Source organism: Lepus europaeus, chromosome 7 (genome assembly GCF_033115175.1).
Source record: "Lepus europaeus isolate LE1 chromosome 7, mLepTim1.pri, whole genome shotgun sequence".
In the NCBI taxonomy this organism is placed as follows: domain Eukaryota; kingdom Metazoa; phylum Chordata; class Mammalia; order Lagomorpha; family Leporidae; genus Lepus; species Lepus europaeus.
This window is the reverse complement of record NC_084833.1, coordinates 5,997,864-6,012,002: the sequence shown is the minus strand read 5'-3', so window position 1 is coordinate 6,012,002 and position 14,139 is coordinate 5,997,864. Positions and strand designations below refer to the sequence as shown.

The 14,139-nt window shown below is 68.1% G+C and overlaps 1 protein-coding gene across 1 annotated transcript; it reads right to left on the bottom strand.

Annotated features, from left to right (window-relative positions):
- Positions 1–842: 842 nt before the first annotated feature.
- On the bottom strand, positions 843–13,413 carry LOC133762859 (mitogen-activated protein kinase kinase kinase 11-like). Its single transcript, XM_062195835.1, is given in 11 exon segments — positions 843–1,009; positions 1,012–1,278; positions 1,907–2,266; positions 5,228–5,319; positions 5,399–5,534; positions 6,069–6,182; positions 6,650–6,893; positions 6,984–7,159; positions 7,263–7,411; positions 7,545–7,725; positions 11,420–13,413. Coding segments are annotated over 11 exon segments (2,517 nt in total). The 5' UTR covers positions 12,150–13,413; the 3' UTR covers positions 843–941.
- Positions 13,414–14,139: the final 726 nt, after the last annotated feature.

The following is a 14,139-nucleotide window of genomic DNA, read 5'->3' as shown; positions in this document are numbered from 1 at the left end:
CAGTTTCTTCTTCCGGCTGGGAATGGTGGGTATGAGGTAGCGGAGGTGGCCAGCTGGCGGGGTGAGGGGCGGGCAGGGTCAGAGGTGGGGCCGAGGTGGGCCTGGGTCCCCTTCCTCACGCTCCTGTTCCCCTTCTCAAGCCTTGGTCTGGAGGTCCTTGCGTCAGCTTCCCGCCTCCAGACGCCCACACTTCCTGCTCCCGGGCTCCTACGGTTGTCAGCCTCGACCCCGGCCGAAGCCCTTCCCGGGAGCCCGGGCCATATGAGCCGTAAAGCGCTGGCAGAGGCACCTGCTGTCCGTGTGCCCGGGGCTCTGCACTCGGGGGTCCTGGGGCACGTGATGCCGTTTCTCAGCGAGGACACAGGCCGAGGCAGAGGGTGGCGGAGTCCCCCCAGCTGCCCCGGGCCGGGCTTCGGGCACCGCGTGGCGCTGACCACCCCTGGGCCTGGATTCCCGCCAGAGCTGCTGCTTCCCGCCGCAGCAGCGCTCGGCCGGCCCCGCCCCCCGCCGCGGCCCCGCCCCTGCCTGGCCCCGCCCCATTGGATCCCAAGGCTACGGCCCCAGCCCTGGCCGGGGCAGCAGGAAGGCACGCAGAGAGCCCCTGGCCCCAGATGGCCCCCAGGGCGGGGCAGGAGAGAGGGGAGGGCCAGGCCCCGAGCCCTGGGGCAGGGGTCCCTCCTCCCTGCCCCTCCTCTGGGGGCAATTCCCTGAGACAGGCTCTGGTCCTCCCAACCAGCGGGGCAGCTCAGGCCGGGGGGGACCCACAGGCGGCAGGTCATCCAGTGTGAAGGCTTCCTGTGCAGTGTAGTGTTCCGGACCCCTGAGGGGGCGGGGTCCCTGGGGAGACCGAGGCAGCCACCCAGGCTTGTCGGGCTCCTGTTCCAGTGTATGCTGTGGCTCCTCTGGGCGGCAGGAGCCTGGGGGCGTGCGGCCTGGTCGGCTCAGCGCCCTGCCTCCGGCGCCCATGGAGCCTGGGCACCCACGTCTTTGGTCTGCGCCCTGCAGTCCTGGGGCCTCCCTGGAAGGGGTTGGCAGGCGGGGAGTCCCAGAAGGGGTCCGAGTCTGGGAACAAGGTCCAGGGTGCCCGTCGGGGCGCAGGCTGTGGCGAGGGCAGGGGTGATGGCCGGGGCCCCGCTGACACGAAGCTCCACGGGTCGATGCGGCTGCGGAGGGGTGAGGGTCGAGGTCGGCTGATGAGGCCCAGGGGTGGGGAGCGTGGCGTGCCCGGGGTGCCGGGAGCGGAGTGTGACATCCCGGGCGGCGGTGAGACAGTGCCTCCTGTGAGCGAGTGGGGGAGACACAGGGTCAGGCAGCCGTGGAGCCCTCGCCCCCTCCCCGGGTCTCTGCACACGGTTACGTGACTCGTGGCTTCCACGGCCCCCTAAGCTCTGGGGTATGCTGACTATGCAAGGAGCCAGGGTCCCAGCCCTGCCATTAGAAGCTGGGGTGGCCTGAGTCCCCAACCCGCACCCCCACCCCTGTGCTGTGGCCTAGTGGGTAAAGCTGCAGCCTGCAGTGCTGGCATCTCGTATGGGAGCAGGTTCAAGTCCCCGTTGCTCCACTTCCGATCCAGCTCCTTGCTAATGGCCTGGGAAAGCAGCAGAAGATGGCCTAAGTGCTTGGGCCCCTGCACCCACGCGGGTGAAGCTCCTGGCTCCTGCCTGGCCCAGCCCTGGCCATTGCGGCCATCTGGGGAGTGACCCAGCAGATGGAAGAGCTCTGTGTACCAGTGTCTCCCAGTCTGTAATCCTTCCAAATAAATCATCCAATCCTAAAACAGCTGCGTCACCACCACGCTCAGCTCCCACGCTGCTCTGCCAGGACTTGCGGTCCCAGCTCCCCGTGTGTTCCAGCAGAGGCTGTGCCAGCATCCCTCCCCCACAGGGGGCTGGCCAGGGCTGCTCACCGCGTGTCTCCTCGCGTCGGGGGCTCTTGGCCGAGGGCTGGCCCGCGGGGACAGCCAGGTCCAGCAGCAGGGGCGCCGGGGTGGGCGTCTTGGGTGAGAAGCGGATGAGGGAGGAAGGAGGTGGCTCAGCTGGGCTTGGTGCGGGCACCGGCGCAGGGGACGTTGGCGGCGGCTCCCCGCGCTCGCGGCCCGCGCCCGCCGGCGGCTGCAGGTCCCGGCCGAGGCCCAGCGAGGCGAGCAGGGCGGTGCCGCGCAGGAGCGCACGCTGGATCAGCTTGGGTGTCCCGGAGCTGCTCCCGCGCTCGCCAGGGCTGGGCCGCCGGGGCTCCTCCGGCTCCGGGCTCGGCCGCGGCGGGTTACCTGCGGGCGGGGCGTCGTAGGTTAGGTCTTCCCTGGCCGCCCCGCCCCTGCACGCACACAGCTGGGCCTTTCACAAGGGGGAGGCCTGTGTGGCCCGAGAACCAGCAGGAGCAGAGCCCCAAGGGGCCAGATCACAGTGTGTCCCCTCTACCTTCCTGCATCCCCCCCCAGTGGCAGCTTGGGTGGAGTGGGCAGCAGCGGCCCCATTCCCACAATGCACTGAGCCTAGAAGAGGCCAGGCCTGGGCCAAGGCCTCAGCAACTGTCTATGTCAGGCCCAAGCTAAAGGGCTTGGGGGCTTGATGCTGTCCGAGCCTCCTGCCCCAGCCCCGAGGTGCAGCCGCCTGCGGGCACCTGCATGAACACCAGGTGCATTCCCAGCGGCTCCGGCCCCCTGTTCATGGCCTGGGAAAGCAGCAGAACATGGCCCAAGTGCTCTGCCCCTGCGCCCATGCGGGAGACCTGGCTCCTGGCTGAGGCTGGCCCAGCCGGGGCTGTTGCAGCCTTTTTCAGAGCGAACCAGTGGGTGGACGATCTCTCTGTCCCTTCCCCTAACTTCCAAATAAATAACTCAATGTTTAAAAAAAAAAAAAAAAAAAACGAGGCCGCGGCCTGTGCGAGGCTGCACAGCCAGAGAAGTGGGCCGGGCCTTGCTCTGGGCAGCAGCAGCCAGGCCTGTGCTCTGGCCACCGTCCACCCTGGATTCCAAGGCATCGGCGTCCTGCCTTGGGCCTTGGGCTGGCCTGGGGGTGGGCGGGGCTGGCCTGGGGGTGGGCGGGGCCCGTCCCGGAGGAGGAAGGAGTGTCCCTGGGGTGCTGCCCGCAGCCCTGAGCCCGACAGATGCCTGCTTAGCTCTCTGAGCCCCAGAGGGAGCCCGGCCTCGGCTGCGCACTCGGGCTGGCCTGGCCTCTCTGCCGTCCCCCGCGCCTGGTGAGGAGGAGGGGCTCGGCCAGCCAAGGTGAGCTGCTGCCGTCAACGGGACTTGGCAGCTTGGCGCGGCCTCTGCCGCTAGCCCGGAGACGCCCCTGCCGCCACTCCCTCGCCCAGCTCTGGGCAGCCTCTCCCCAGGGGCCAAGAGGGCGCCTTAAGTGCGGAGCTACTCAAGAGAGATCTCTGCTTAAGAACTCCCCACCGTTTCCAGACTTGTCCACTCAATCATTCTACAAACATCTGTTGACCACGTCGCAGGGGGTGCAGGTCCCTGGCTCAGGGTTCCGCGCGGGGTTACCCAGGCTTCCTCCTCCCTGGGGCTGGTCAGCTGGGGCACACATGATGCCCTCAGCCTGGCACACCTTTCCCGCCTCGGCTTGCAGGGGTCTCTCGCTCACCATTGAAGACCCAGCTGAGGTCTCACCTCCTCTGTGAAGCCTCCCCAGATTCCCCGAACCTGTGCACTTGCTGCCTTCGAGAGGCCTCCCGGGGCACCTGCTTCCTCCACCAGCTCTCTAACACACGGGTCCTGAATGCCGGATGGCAGAATCCCAAGGGCGCCTCACGGGCCAGGAGGCCGGGGTCCCTTACCGTGGGTTTGAGCAGAGCGGGGAGAAGACTAAAGGCAGTGAGAGGAATGAGACAAAGGGAGCGGAGGTGGGGGCAGTGCACGAGACGAGGGGAACGGAGGTTTGTGTAGTCAACGGCCTGAGAGACCGGGCTTCGGAGCAGGTGGCTTGGAGGTGTCCCGGCAGCGAGAGCTGGGAGAAGGCAGGAGGCCCATTCTGGACCTGGAGGGGAGAGTGGACTTGCACGCATGGGGCCTTAGGGACAGAGCCTGGCCCCTGGCAGTCAGGGCCTGGGGCAGAAGCTTTGCCAGGCGGTGTGTTGTGGGGCTGGGCAGTGAGTGGCCGCGGCCCCAGCAGCTGGGGACAAGGTGGCGGCGATGGGGACACACAGCCCCCCGCTGCCACGGCTGATGCCGGGACAACCCTCCCGAGGCCCCATTCTCTCATTTTCAGCCAGGGCTCCGGGGCCTGGTCCAGATCCCTGCTCTGCAGGTGGCCTGCACGGCCACGCACCCCCTCTGTGCCTGTCTCCACCCCTCTAAAATGGAGCCCATGACGACGGCGCCTCCTCACGGGGCTGCCTGGTGTTTCGGGGACATCTGGCAAAGGCCAGCTGTCGTGACTGTTACCGACGGTGACTCAGGAACGGTGGACGTGATGGGGGCACAGAGGCCCAGCTGCTGGGCAGGGCCCGGATCTGCCAGCACTAAGCTGCAGGCAGCAGGGCCGGGGGCTGCGACTTCCGGGGCCTCCGGGGCCGGGCAGTGCTGGGGCTCGATGCTGGGGCTCAGCTCTCGGCTGACCCTCCGGCCGCTAAGCGCTGTGCACGCGAGGGCACCCCAGCCCTGTTTTCCCATGCGAAAGCTTCTAAGGCAGCTTGCTGTGAGCGTGGGAACCGAAGTCTCCGGGGGTCCTAACGCTTAGCTGGGGCTCTGGAGTGGCTTATTCCACCTCTGGAACCTCAGCTTCCCCACCTCTGCAATGGGCATGAGAGGGGCACCGGGCAGTCGGTGCCGGGGCGGAACGCCCGTCACGCAGCGGGCACTGCCGTCCTCAGGGAGAAGCCCCCGCCTGCCCCGACACGGGAGCGTGGGCCCCCTCGGCCTCTCCTCCAGCACTGGGCTCCTTGCGGGGCTGGGAGACGCACACGGCGGCAGCCGCTCATCTGCTCCTGGCTCCACCCCCAGTGCTGTCTCCCCTTCTCCGGGCTCAGCGTCCATGGGGTACCCGACAGTGCAGGGGGGGGGGACCCGACAGTGCGGGGGGGGACCTTCCCCTGCTTCCTTTGCTCCCGTGAGTCTGCTGAGGACCTGGGGGCTGCCATGGGGCTGGGGGCACTAGACCGTAGGCGCCCTGAGGCCTGGTCTGCATCCACGCTGCCTGTGGGCCTGCAGCTTGGACGTGGGTTCTGAGGATCGGCTCAGCTCGGCCAGGGCCTGCGTGGTGGAGGGGAGGCCCCTTACCGTTGAGTGCCGGTGGTGTGGAAGGAGATCCTAAGGGCGACGAGTCCTCTGAATCCAGATACCAGGTGGCTTCGTCCATGCGGGACCTCCTCCTGGGGGGGGGGGCCCTCTGTGAGTCTCGCGACCGTGGGGAAGCGGCTGAGGCTGGGCTGGGGGCACTCGGGCACTCACCTCCCGTTCTGGGCCTCTCCGGGCTTGGGGGAACTGGGACCCCAGGCCCAGCACGCTCGCCGCTCGCCGTTGCTCGAGTCTTCCAGACGCCTGGGGGACTGGCGGCCCCATGCCTGGCCCGGCTCTGCTGGCTCCACTGCGTGGGGGCAGGGGAGGAAGCCGAGGGGGTCAGGGCCGGGGTGGGTTCTGGGGACAGCAGGGGAGGGGGACACCTCATGTGGTCTAAAGGCTGGCTGAGAACTCAGTGCAGACCCCAACGCCAATGGCCTGGTTTTGAGTTCTGGCTTCTGCCACTCAGCTGTGCAGCAAGTTCCTCCGGTCCCTGCTGCCCATGCGGAAGACCCGGACTGACTTCCAGGCTCCTGGCTTTAGCCTGGCCCCAGCCTCAGTGGTTTTGGGTATTTGGGGAGCGAGCCAGCAGATGGGAGCTCCCTCTGTCTTGCAAATAAAGAAATTAGGTTTAGGCTACAGTATACCTAACAGGTAGACACCTCTACACCCAACAGGATTGTTGTAAGGAATTAACATCAGCAGAGCATCCAGGGCAATGGGTAACACGCAGCGTCACCCAGGTAACTGATTAAAAAACGAAGAATGAACGTGTCTCGGGAAGCCTAGGGCAGGGAGGAAGAGGAGGCGGCCGTGGGGCACGGGAGGTGAGGGTTCTTACACTGGATGGCCCGGAACCGGGGGAAGGTGGGCGAGTCCCCAGCTCCGACTTCGAAGACGTTTTTCCGCCGGTCAAGGCCAGGCGAGGCCTGCACGGTGATGCGGTGCTTAAAGTCTGGGGTTTGGGCGGGGGGAGGGGGGAGCAGGGTGTAGGTTTGTGGTGAAGGCAGCAGCGCCTCGGCTCACTGCCTTCCCGGGCCCGGTGCTCCGCAAGCAGAGACCTGCGGGACCCCAGCACCGGGAGCCGCGCCCAGAATCCAGGGTCGGGCTGAGCCCGCCCCGCCCCGCCCCCTGGGCTGTCCAGACCTCCGCGAGCCCCGCCCCTCCCCGGGCGCAGCCACTCCCAGATCGGCATGCAAATATTTCCGCCAGAAGCCGCCCACAGACGGAAAAAGAAAGCCACTCCTGGCCCCACCCCTTCCAGATTTCAGCCCACCCGCCAACACTCTAAACCAATCCCAGCGCGGCCAACGGAGACGTCGGGCCCCACCCGCTCCGACCAGGCAGCCAATAGGCCCCGCGGCCCCGCCCCCTCGCGGCTGCAGCCAATGGCGCGGCGCCGCCCCGAGCCCGCCCCCTCACCGAGTGGCATGCTGATGCGCTCGCCGCCGTCGCGCGCCCGCAGCTTGCTGCGCTTGAAGGTGCCGCGGCGGCGGCGCACGTGCGGCCGCTCGCGGTCCACTTGCTGCAGCAGCAGCGTCAGCTCGCGCTCGAACACCTCCAGCTCCCACTGGGCCAGCAGGTGCTCGCGCCGCCGCAGCTGCTCGGCCTGGGACCGCTGCTCGCGCGCCGCGCGCGTCAGCTCCTCCTCGCGGCTCAGCAGCTCCTGCGCTCGGGACAGCGAGGGCGGTGGGGTCAGCCTGGCGCTCCCCGCTGCCCGCCCTGCCCTGCCCACCCCGGGCCCGACTTCCCGCACCTTCTCCTTGGCCCGCAGCTCGTCGAACAGGCCCTGGATCTCGCGTTTCCAGCCTTCCTGCATGGAATGGAACGAGTCCCGCGGCATTTCCCGCAGGACCTGTGCCTCCAGTGCCTCCAGCTGCTGCAGGATGGAGGCGAAGTCGGGCCTGCGGTGGGGGTCCTGCGCCCAGCAGTCTAGGGGCACGGCGTGGAGGGGGAACAGAACAAGCGAGTCTGTGGGTGGCTCCGTCCCGGGCCAGGGAGCTCTGCCTCTCAGCTGGTCGCCCCGCGTGCTTACCGGCCATAAGCTGCGCAAAGGGCTCCGGGCAGGTGGATGGGATGGGCAGTGTGAGCTTGTTAACGGCCACGCCGTAGGCCACGGCAAGGCAGTCGATCCCGCGGTAGGGCACTTCCCCGGTCAGTAGTTCCCACAGCAGCACCCCAAAGCTGTGGGGGAGACAGAGGGCCTGGGTCCCCTCCTTGCCCACTTCCTGCCACTTCACCCCCCTCCAATCATCCCAGAAACAAATGGTTTGGGTCCCTCCGGCAGCCCCCAGCGGCCCCCTGGCCCAGGCCGCACCTCCAGACGTCGCTGCCCTTGGAGAAAGTGGAGGCCTTGATGACCTCGGGCGCCATCCAGGCGTACGTGCCGGCAGCGCTCATCTGCGTGGTTTTGTGCCACTCTCGGGCCAGGCCGAAGTCGGTGATCTTCAGCGTCTTGTGTTCCATGTCGTCGCCCTCAATGGGCTGCAGCAGCAGAACTGGGGGGAGAGAGGGCGCCCAGGGTCGGGTGGGGGAGCTGGGAGCCCGCTGTCCTCCGCAGACACCCTGACGTGGAGGAGCCCTGCCAGCTACAAGACCATGGGTGACTCATTCAGGGCCGGGTCGCTGTCCTACACCGGGAGCAGGCCGCACAAGGGCCGCGGACGGGGGTGTTAGGGCACGGACGCGCCTTGGTCTAGACCTTGCCTTGGGGACGTCGCAGGCCTGAGAGTCCTAGAGTCGGACTGAAATAGCGGTGCCAGGCACGGGCGCTTGTCTGGCATGTCAGATGCCCACGTCCCACGCTGGGGGGCTGGCTCGGCTTCTGATTCCAGCTCCTGGCTAACGCAGGCCCTGGGGGTCAGCAGGTGACAGCTCAAGGCCGTTGGGTCCCTGCCGCCCGCACTCCAGGCTTGGGCCGCTGCAGGCATTTGGGGAGTGAACCCGTGGATGGGAGTTTGCTCTCTGTCCGTCTCTGTCTCTCTCAAACAAGCAAATAGAAATAAAAGGAAATGATAATGACCACAGTGGGACACATTTGCAGAGGATCTACGCGTGGCCACTCTGCACCCTACGTGGTAGCTGTGAACATTCCCACCGTATGGCTGAGAAGACCACGCCGGGAATGACTCGCCGGGGAACACAGCGATAAGGCCGGGAGTGCGGCTCCACAGCCGGCATCCTAACTCCCCTCGCAACGCAGCGCATGCGACCAACTGGCAGCCTGCCAAGCGCTCCCCAGCCCTGGCTTTGGGGAAATCGGCGAGGCCGGGGGGCGGACTCAGAGCACCTGCGGCAGGACCAGGCCGGTGCAGCCAGTGCCAGGGGGACGACTCCAAAAGCCACCTCCAAGGCAGCTGCATGTGAAGAGAAAGGGCGGCCACGGAGGACGAGCCGGGGGCAACCGCAGGAGTGCAGGGACAGGGGCACGGCTTTCACCCCGGGGGGCCAGGGAGTGCAGGCTTAAGCTGGGCCGGGGGCACGGCTTTCACCCCGGGGGGCGGGGACAGACGCCCAGCTCCATGCGGGATGCAGGTGGGGATGCAAGTGGCTCAAGCGTGAACAGTTTCTGAGAAACAGGAAGAGGACCAAATCACAGAACAGTCACGGCTGTGCACTGCTGAGAGGCCACGTCTGGGTCAGCCACGTCTCTGTGCACGTGCCAGGGACCACCTAACCCAGCCTAGGGGGTCAGGGAAGACTTCTCGGAGGCGGTGGCAGACCAGGGCCTTCACAACCTCTGGCCCTGCTACTGGCAGAGCCCCCCGAACCTCACGAAGCCCCTGGCCTGGTGGTCCGGCCCCTTCCTGCCGTCCACGGCTCCCGGGCCGCCGGCTCTTCTCTACAGCCAGTTTCACCTGGGCCGGTGGCATCTTTCACATTTGGAGCTCCAGGCCTGCCAGGAGTCAATCCAGCCGCCCACTGACTGGTCCACCTGGTGGTCACACGCCCACTGGCCGCTCCGCCTTTGTCACGAACCCACGCACATGCATGGCAGAGCCCCTGCGATCTCTCCTGATTCAAAATCCACCTGCTGTGGACAGCCTGGCGGTGCCGAGTCCCAAGCTGACGACACAGACCACGCTCTCTAGGCCTGCGCGGGGCCCACGCGGCGCAGCCGCCCATTGCGCCACACGCTCTGCTGCCCGCGTCCTCACGTCCACTCTGGCCTCTCCCTGTCTTACACTCCTGCCAGTAAGCTAAGCCCTGTGCGGGCTCCACCCAAGAGGAACCGTGACAGGCCGGGGGCAGCTGGGTGGAGCGGGGGCCTCCCCTTCTCGGCGCCCCGTCCCTCGCCATTTGTGGGACCCCAGAGCTGGCACTGGGCTCTCCAGCTGCTAGGCCGTCTCCCCCTCTCACAGCGGGGGCTTCTGAGGCACAGAGACGGGCAGGAACCCCCAGTCTCCCAACGCGAGGCCCTTCTGCTGCCTCCCCCCCGCCCCCGACACCTGCTAAACCTCAGCCTCACTCCGCAGCCGCTGCTGCCAGCCTGGGCCTCGACGCTGTCCCGGCCCGAGCGAGCTCTGGTGCCGCCGTAGACCTCTGGGATGGGAAGGCAGGGCACCCCCCAGGACACGGGCTCCAGATCCCAGGGCTGGGCAAGCCTCAAGGCACCCCCAACTCTGAAGGAGACCCGGCCTCCAGGCGCCCTCCGCCATGGCCTCTGTGGGGCTTGGGAGTGGCCTGGGGAGCTCACCCCTCTTCCACTTCCCTGCCATGGTCCCTACTTCTCCTTTCTGCCAGGCCTGAACCGGGTCTCCCACTGGGGAGGGGGTTCTTTGGGGGAAGAACTGGGGGAGGCCAGGCCCAGGCCGGGCTGGCCGGTCAGTCCTGTGACTCGTGGGCCTGGAGAATCCCCCCTCCTCTCCCCGCCAGGCTTCCTCACAAGGCCCCCATTGTCCAGGAAAATCACGCCATTGTTTCCTGCCTGCGCCCCCCATCCCCCCCACCCCAATCCCACAGACGGCAGCTCGGGCCCAGGCCTGGGGTCTGCGAGGCTGGACGCGGGGCTCTGGGAGCCCAGGGCACCTTGCCTGCCCTTTTCCACCACCGCCCAGACTCTGAGAAGGAAGCTGGGGAATTGGGGAGGAGCGGGGGGGAGCCATCAGCGGCTCCTTCCTCTCCTGCCACCCCCACCCCCAGGCAGCTGGGCTAGGGAGGGAGCAGGGGCAGGAAGGCGGCCCAGGGGCAGCAGGAAACACAGGAAGCGGTGGGGAGGGTGGGGAGCAGGGGCCTGGGCTATTGTTCCATTTCTTCTGGAAAGAAAGCGGAGGAAAAACAGAAGACAGGAGTCCCCTCCCCCTGGACCTGTGGGGAATCCCCCTTAGGCTGGGGCACGGAGTCGGGGGTCCCTGGATGGCGGGGCCGGGGCCCAGGGGTGACGCAGAGCCGTGGGAGCTGCCCCCTCTGATGGATGAGACAAGTTCTGGAAAGGACTTGGCTGTCGCTGGGTCTCGGTGCCCTGCTGCCCCCACCCCCAGCCCCCTGTCCACGGTCAGCCCAGGCCAAAAGGCCCAAATCCCCCCGCTGACCCCTCGTAAGAGCTTTTCCTGCCTCTCCACAGACCCTCCCGCGCCCCAGCCCCTGCATTCCCCACACCCTGGGCTCCAGCTGGGCCTGGCCCCCGGTGTTCCCCACTGGGCTGGGTCCTGCCCCGTGCTCGCTCATCAGGCTCTCCCTAAACGCTGCCGGCACTGGGCTGGCGCGGAGCTCGCCAGCCAAGGAAGCCCCCTGAAACTGTCCCTGGCTCGGCCCGGGAACAGCCGGAGGTGGAGGTTCCCTTAGCCCAGCACTGGCTCCAGGCGAGGCCCTTGGCGGTGCAGTGGGCTAGGCTGAGGGCCCTCCCTTGTCAGGGACTCTGAGACAGGCTCCCAGCTGGAGGTCCTGCAGCAGCCGGGGGTGGACTGGAATCCCAGCCTTGGGAGGAGCTGCCTCCACGCAGGGCACCCGGGGGACACAGGCACACACGGTGGGGCAGGCTGCTCACGCCCCACCCCGGAGCTCCCAGTCTCTGAACTCGCCCGAACCGCAGTGGCAGGCTGGGGCCCGGCAGGGCTCTCCCGGGAGCCTGGGACTCCTACTCTGGGGTCACCCAGGACCGCCCTAGGCCAGGCGCTCCTGTCTCCAGGAAGGGTGGTGGGAGTCGGCCTTGCCACCTGCCCCAAGCCCCTCCCCCCCCACCCCGGAACTCACTGTTGTTGGATTTGAGGTCGCGGTGGATGACGGGCACCAGGGCTTCGCAGTGAAGGTAGTGCATCCCACGGGCGATCTGCACGGCCCAGTTGACCAGCACATGCGGGGGCACGCGGCGGCCGGCCAGGGCGCGGCTGAGGGGCCCCCCGGCCGCGTACTCCATCACCAGGCACAGGTTGGGCTCCTCCAGGCACACGGCCTTGAGGGCGATGATGTTGGGGTGTGCCAGCATGGCAAAGAGCCGGGCCTCCTGACGGACGCTCTCCGCCGTCACGCTGATGTCCTCGTCCGGGTCCTGGCGGGCCGCCTTCACGGCCACCAGCTCGCCCCGCCAGCTGCCCCGGTACACCTTGCCGAAGCCGCCGATGCCAATCACCTCCTCCAGCCGCAGCTCCTGGAAGCTGGCCACCTCGCAGGGAGGCGGCCCGCCACCCCTTGACACATAGTTGGATGGAAAGATGCCCACCTGGCCGCCCACCTGGCCCGCCCACCAGCCCTCGTCTCCGGAGATGGCCGCGTCCCGAGACAGCACCTCCACACGGTCGCCCTTCCGCAGTGCCAGCTCGTCCTGCCCGCTGGGCTCGTAGTCGAACAGGGCTGTCCACACGGGGTTGGCATACGCCGCTGCCCTCGGCGACCCCTCCGGCCGGCCCCCGCCGCCCCCGCCGCCGCCCCCGCCGTTCCAGGACCCCAGAGGGCTCTTGAGGAAGAGGTTCTTCAAGGGCTCCATGGCCAGGAGCCGGTGCTGGGAGGTGTGGGCACCTCCTCTGGGTGCCCCGGTTCTTACCCCTGCTGGCGGCCGCAGAGGCCCTACTCCCGGAATCTGGGCATCCGGGCCCTGGCCTCAGCCCCAGACCCACGCCTCTCTGGGGAGCCAGGAGTGTCGCCTCCCGGCCCCCCGCATCTCCGGCTTCTGGAGGGGCGCACCCAGGGTGGTCCGGTCAGGCTGGAGGGGTGGGGCCCCCGGGCCTCCGGTGCCTCACCATGGCTGGCTTGGAGGGGCTGGAGGATCCCGCAGTCCCGGGCTAGTCCGGGAAGGCTGGGTTTGACTCCAGCGCCCGCCGAGGGCACGGCGGGGCCTGCTCGGGGCAGCGCCGGGGCTGGGTTCGGGGTCTTCCTGCTGGGGAGGCGGAGGGCGGGCGCGTCCCCGGCTGAGCCAAGGCTGCCTCTTCCCGGGCCTGGCTCCCTCGGCCCGACGGCTCCGACCCCGTTCCCTTCTTCCTCCTCCCTTTGTACTTTGGCCCCGGGGGCGGGAGGCAGAGGTGGAGGGTGGAGTTTCACTTTTTTCCGCTCTTCTCCCTCCTGCAGGAAACAGCATCAGATGACGCGGGCAGGCTGCACCGCTCCCCTCCCGGAGGCTCCGGGCGGCTGGGCTGGGGAGTTCCCGGGGAGGCGGGAGGTCCGGACGTGTAGCCTCACACCCCATCGCAGCCGGCTTGGGGGTCCGGGCTGGGACGTCCGCTGTCTAGGATGGCCCACGCCTGCCCTCGGCGTCCAGCGGGCCCAGAGGAACAGAATCGGGCCTGGGCGCGCCGCAGCCCCCAGGCCGGCCTAGGCTGGCAGGTGGCAGGGCCGGAACTGCGTCCTCTCGGGCGTCTGTGCGGTGACACACAGAGACGACGAAGCGCTGCCTGGCAGAGCGGGTGGGCTGCAGGTGGGGAAGTCGGCCGCGCCTCCTCTGCGTGGACCGGCTAGGCTCTCCTCGTCCCCTGGCCTGAGAAACACCCCGCAGCTTCCCGTTCCCTCTGCAACGGGCAGAAACCCGAGACAGCGGTCCGGAACTCCGCCCGGGATTGCATTCAGAATAGCCGAGTCGTCCTCACAAGCGCTGGTCCGGGTGACCTGTATTGTTTTGAGCCTGTCCCTTTAAGAAAGACGACGTTCTCCTGTTTCGACTACTTCTGCCTGTTCCGGAGAGTCGCGCTCCACACACCGGGTCTGAGCTCTGACCCGGAAGGGGAGGCGCTCGTGACGTAGGGAGGTCTAGCACTAAAAGGGGCGCAGAGCTCGGGGAGCTGTGGCCCTGAGGCGTCCACGCCTCCTGTAACTCATTGGAAGATTTTTGCACCAATTACTTCGTCGCTACCCAATGGCTACTCAAGTGTGCCTTTGGTTCCTCCCAGCGGTCTCCACCAGGTTGGCCGCGCCCGGCTGTACGCATGCGCCCAAGCGCTTCTCCGGCCCGTACTCGCCGGACCCGGACTGCGCACGCCCAAAGGGCACCTCCGCGTCCCCCCGCTGCGGCGGCTCTTTGCGCCTGCGCACTCAAGCCGGCAGATTTTTCCTTTTCCGGGTCCCCGCTGGGTTCATCCGGCGCATGCGCCACTGCAGGCTGGCGGCTCGCGGCTGCTTCTTCCGGCCTCCCCCTTGGGCCGGCACCGGCAGCGGCGAGGCGGGCACGGAGCCCCGAGCGGGTGACCTGCGACCCCGGAAGTGGACCTCAGGATCCCGGGGCTTTCCCCTGTCCGAAACCGAGGGACCGGCCGCCTGCACTCCGGGAGCGCCCGCCCCACGCCCACATCTGGATGCCGCCAACGGGTGCCCGGCCCGTGCCCGGCGCCTGCCTGCCGACTCGGCCCCTCGGAGTGGTTCTGGGCCAGGGGCGGAGGCCCGGACCCCGCCCCTGATGCGGCCCCACCCCTGTGCCGGGTCCTCGTCCCCTTGACGGCCCCGCCCCCTGCCCGCACCCTCGGCCCGCCGATCTCCCCTCCCCCGCTGGG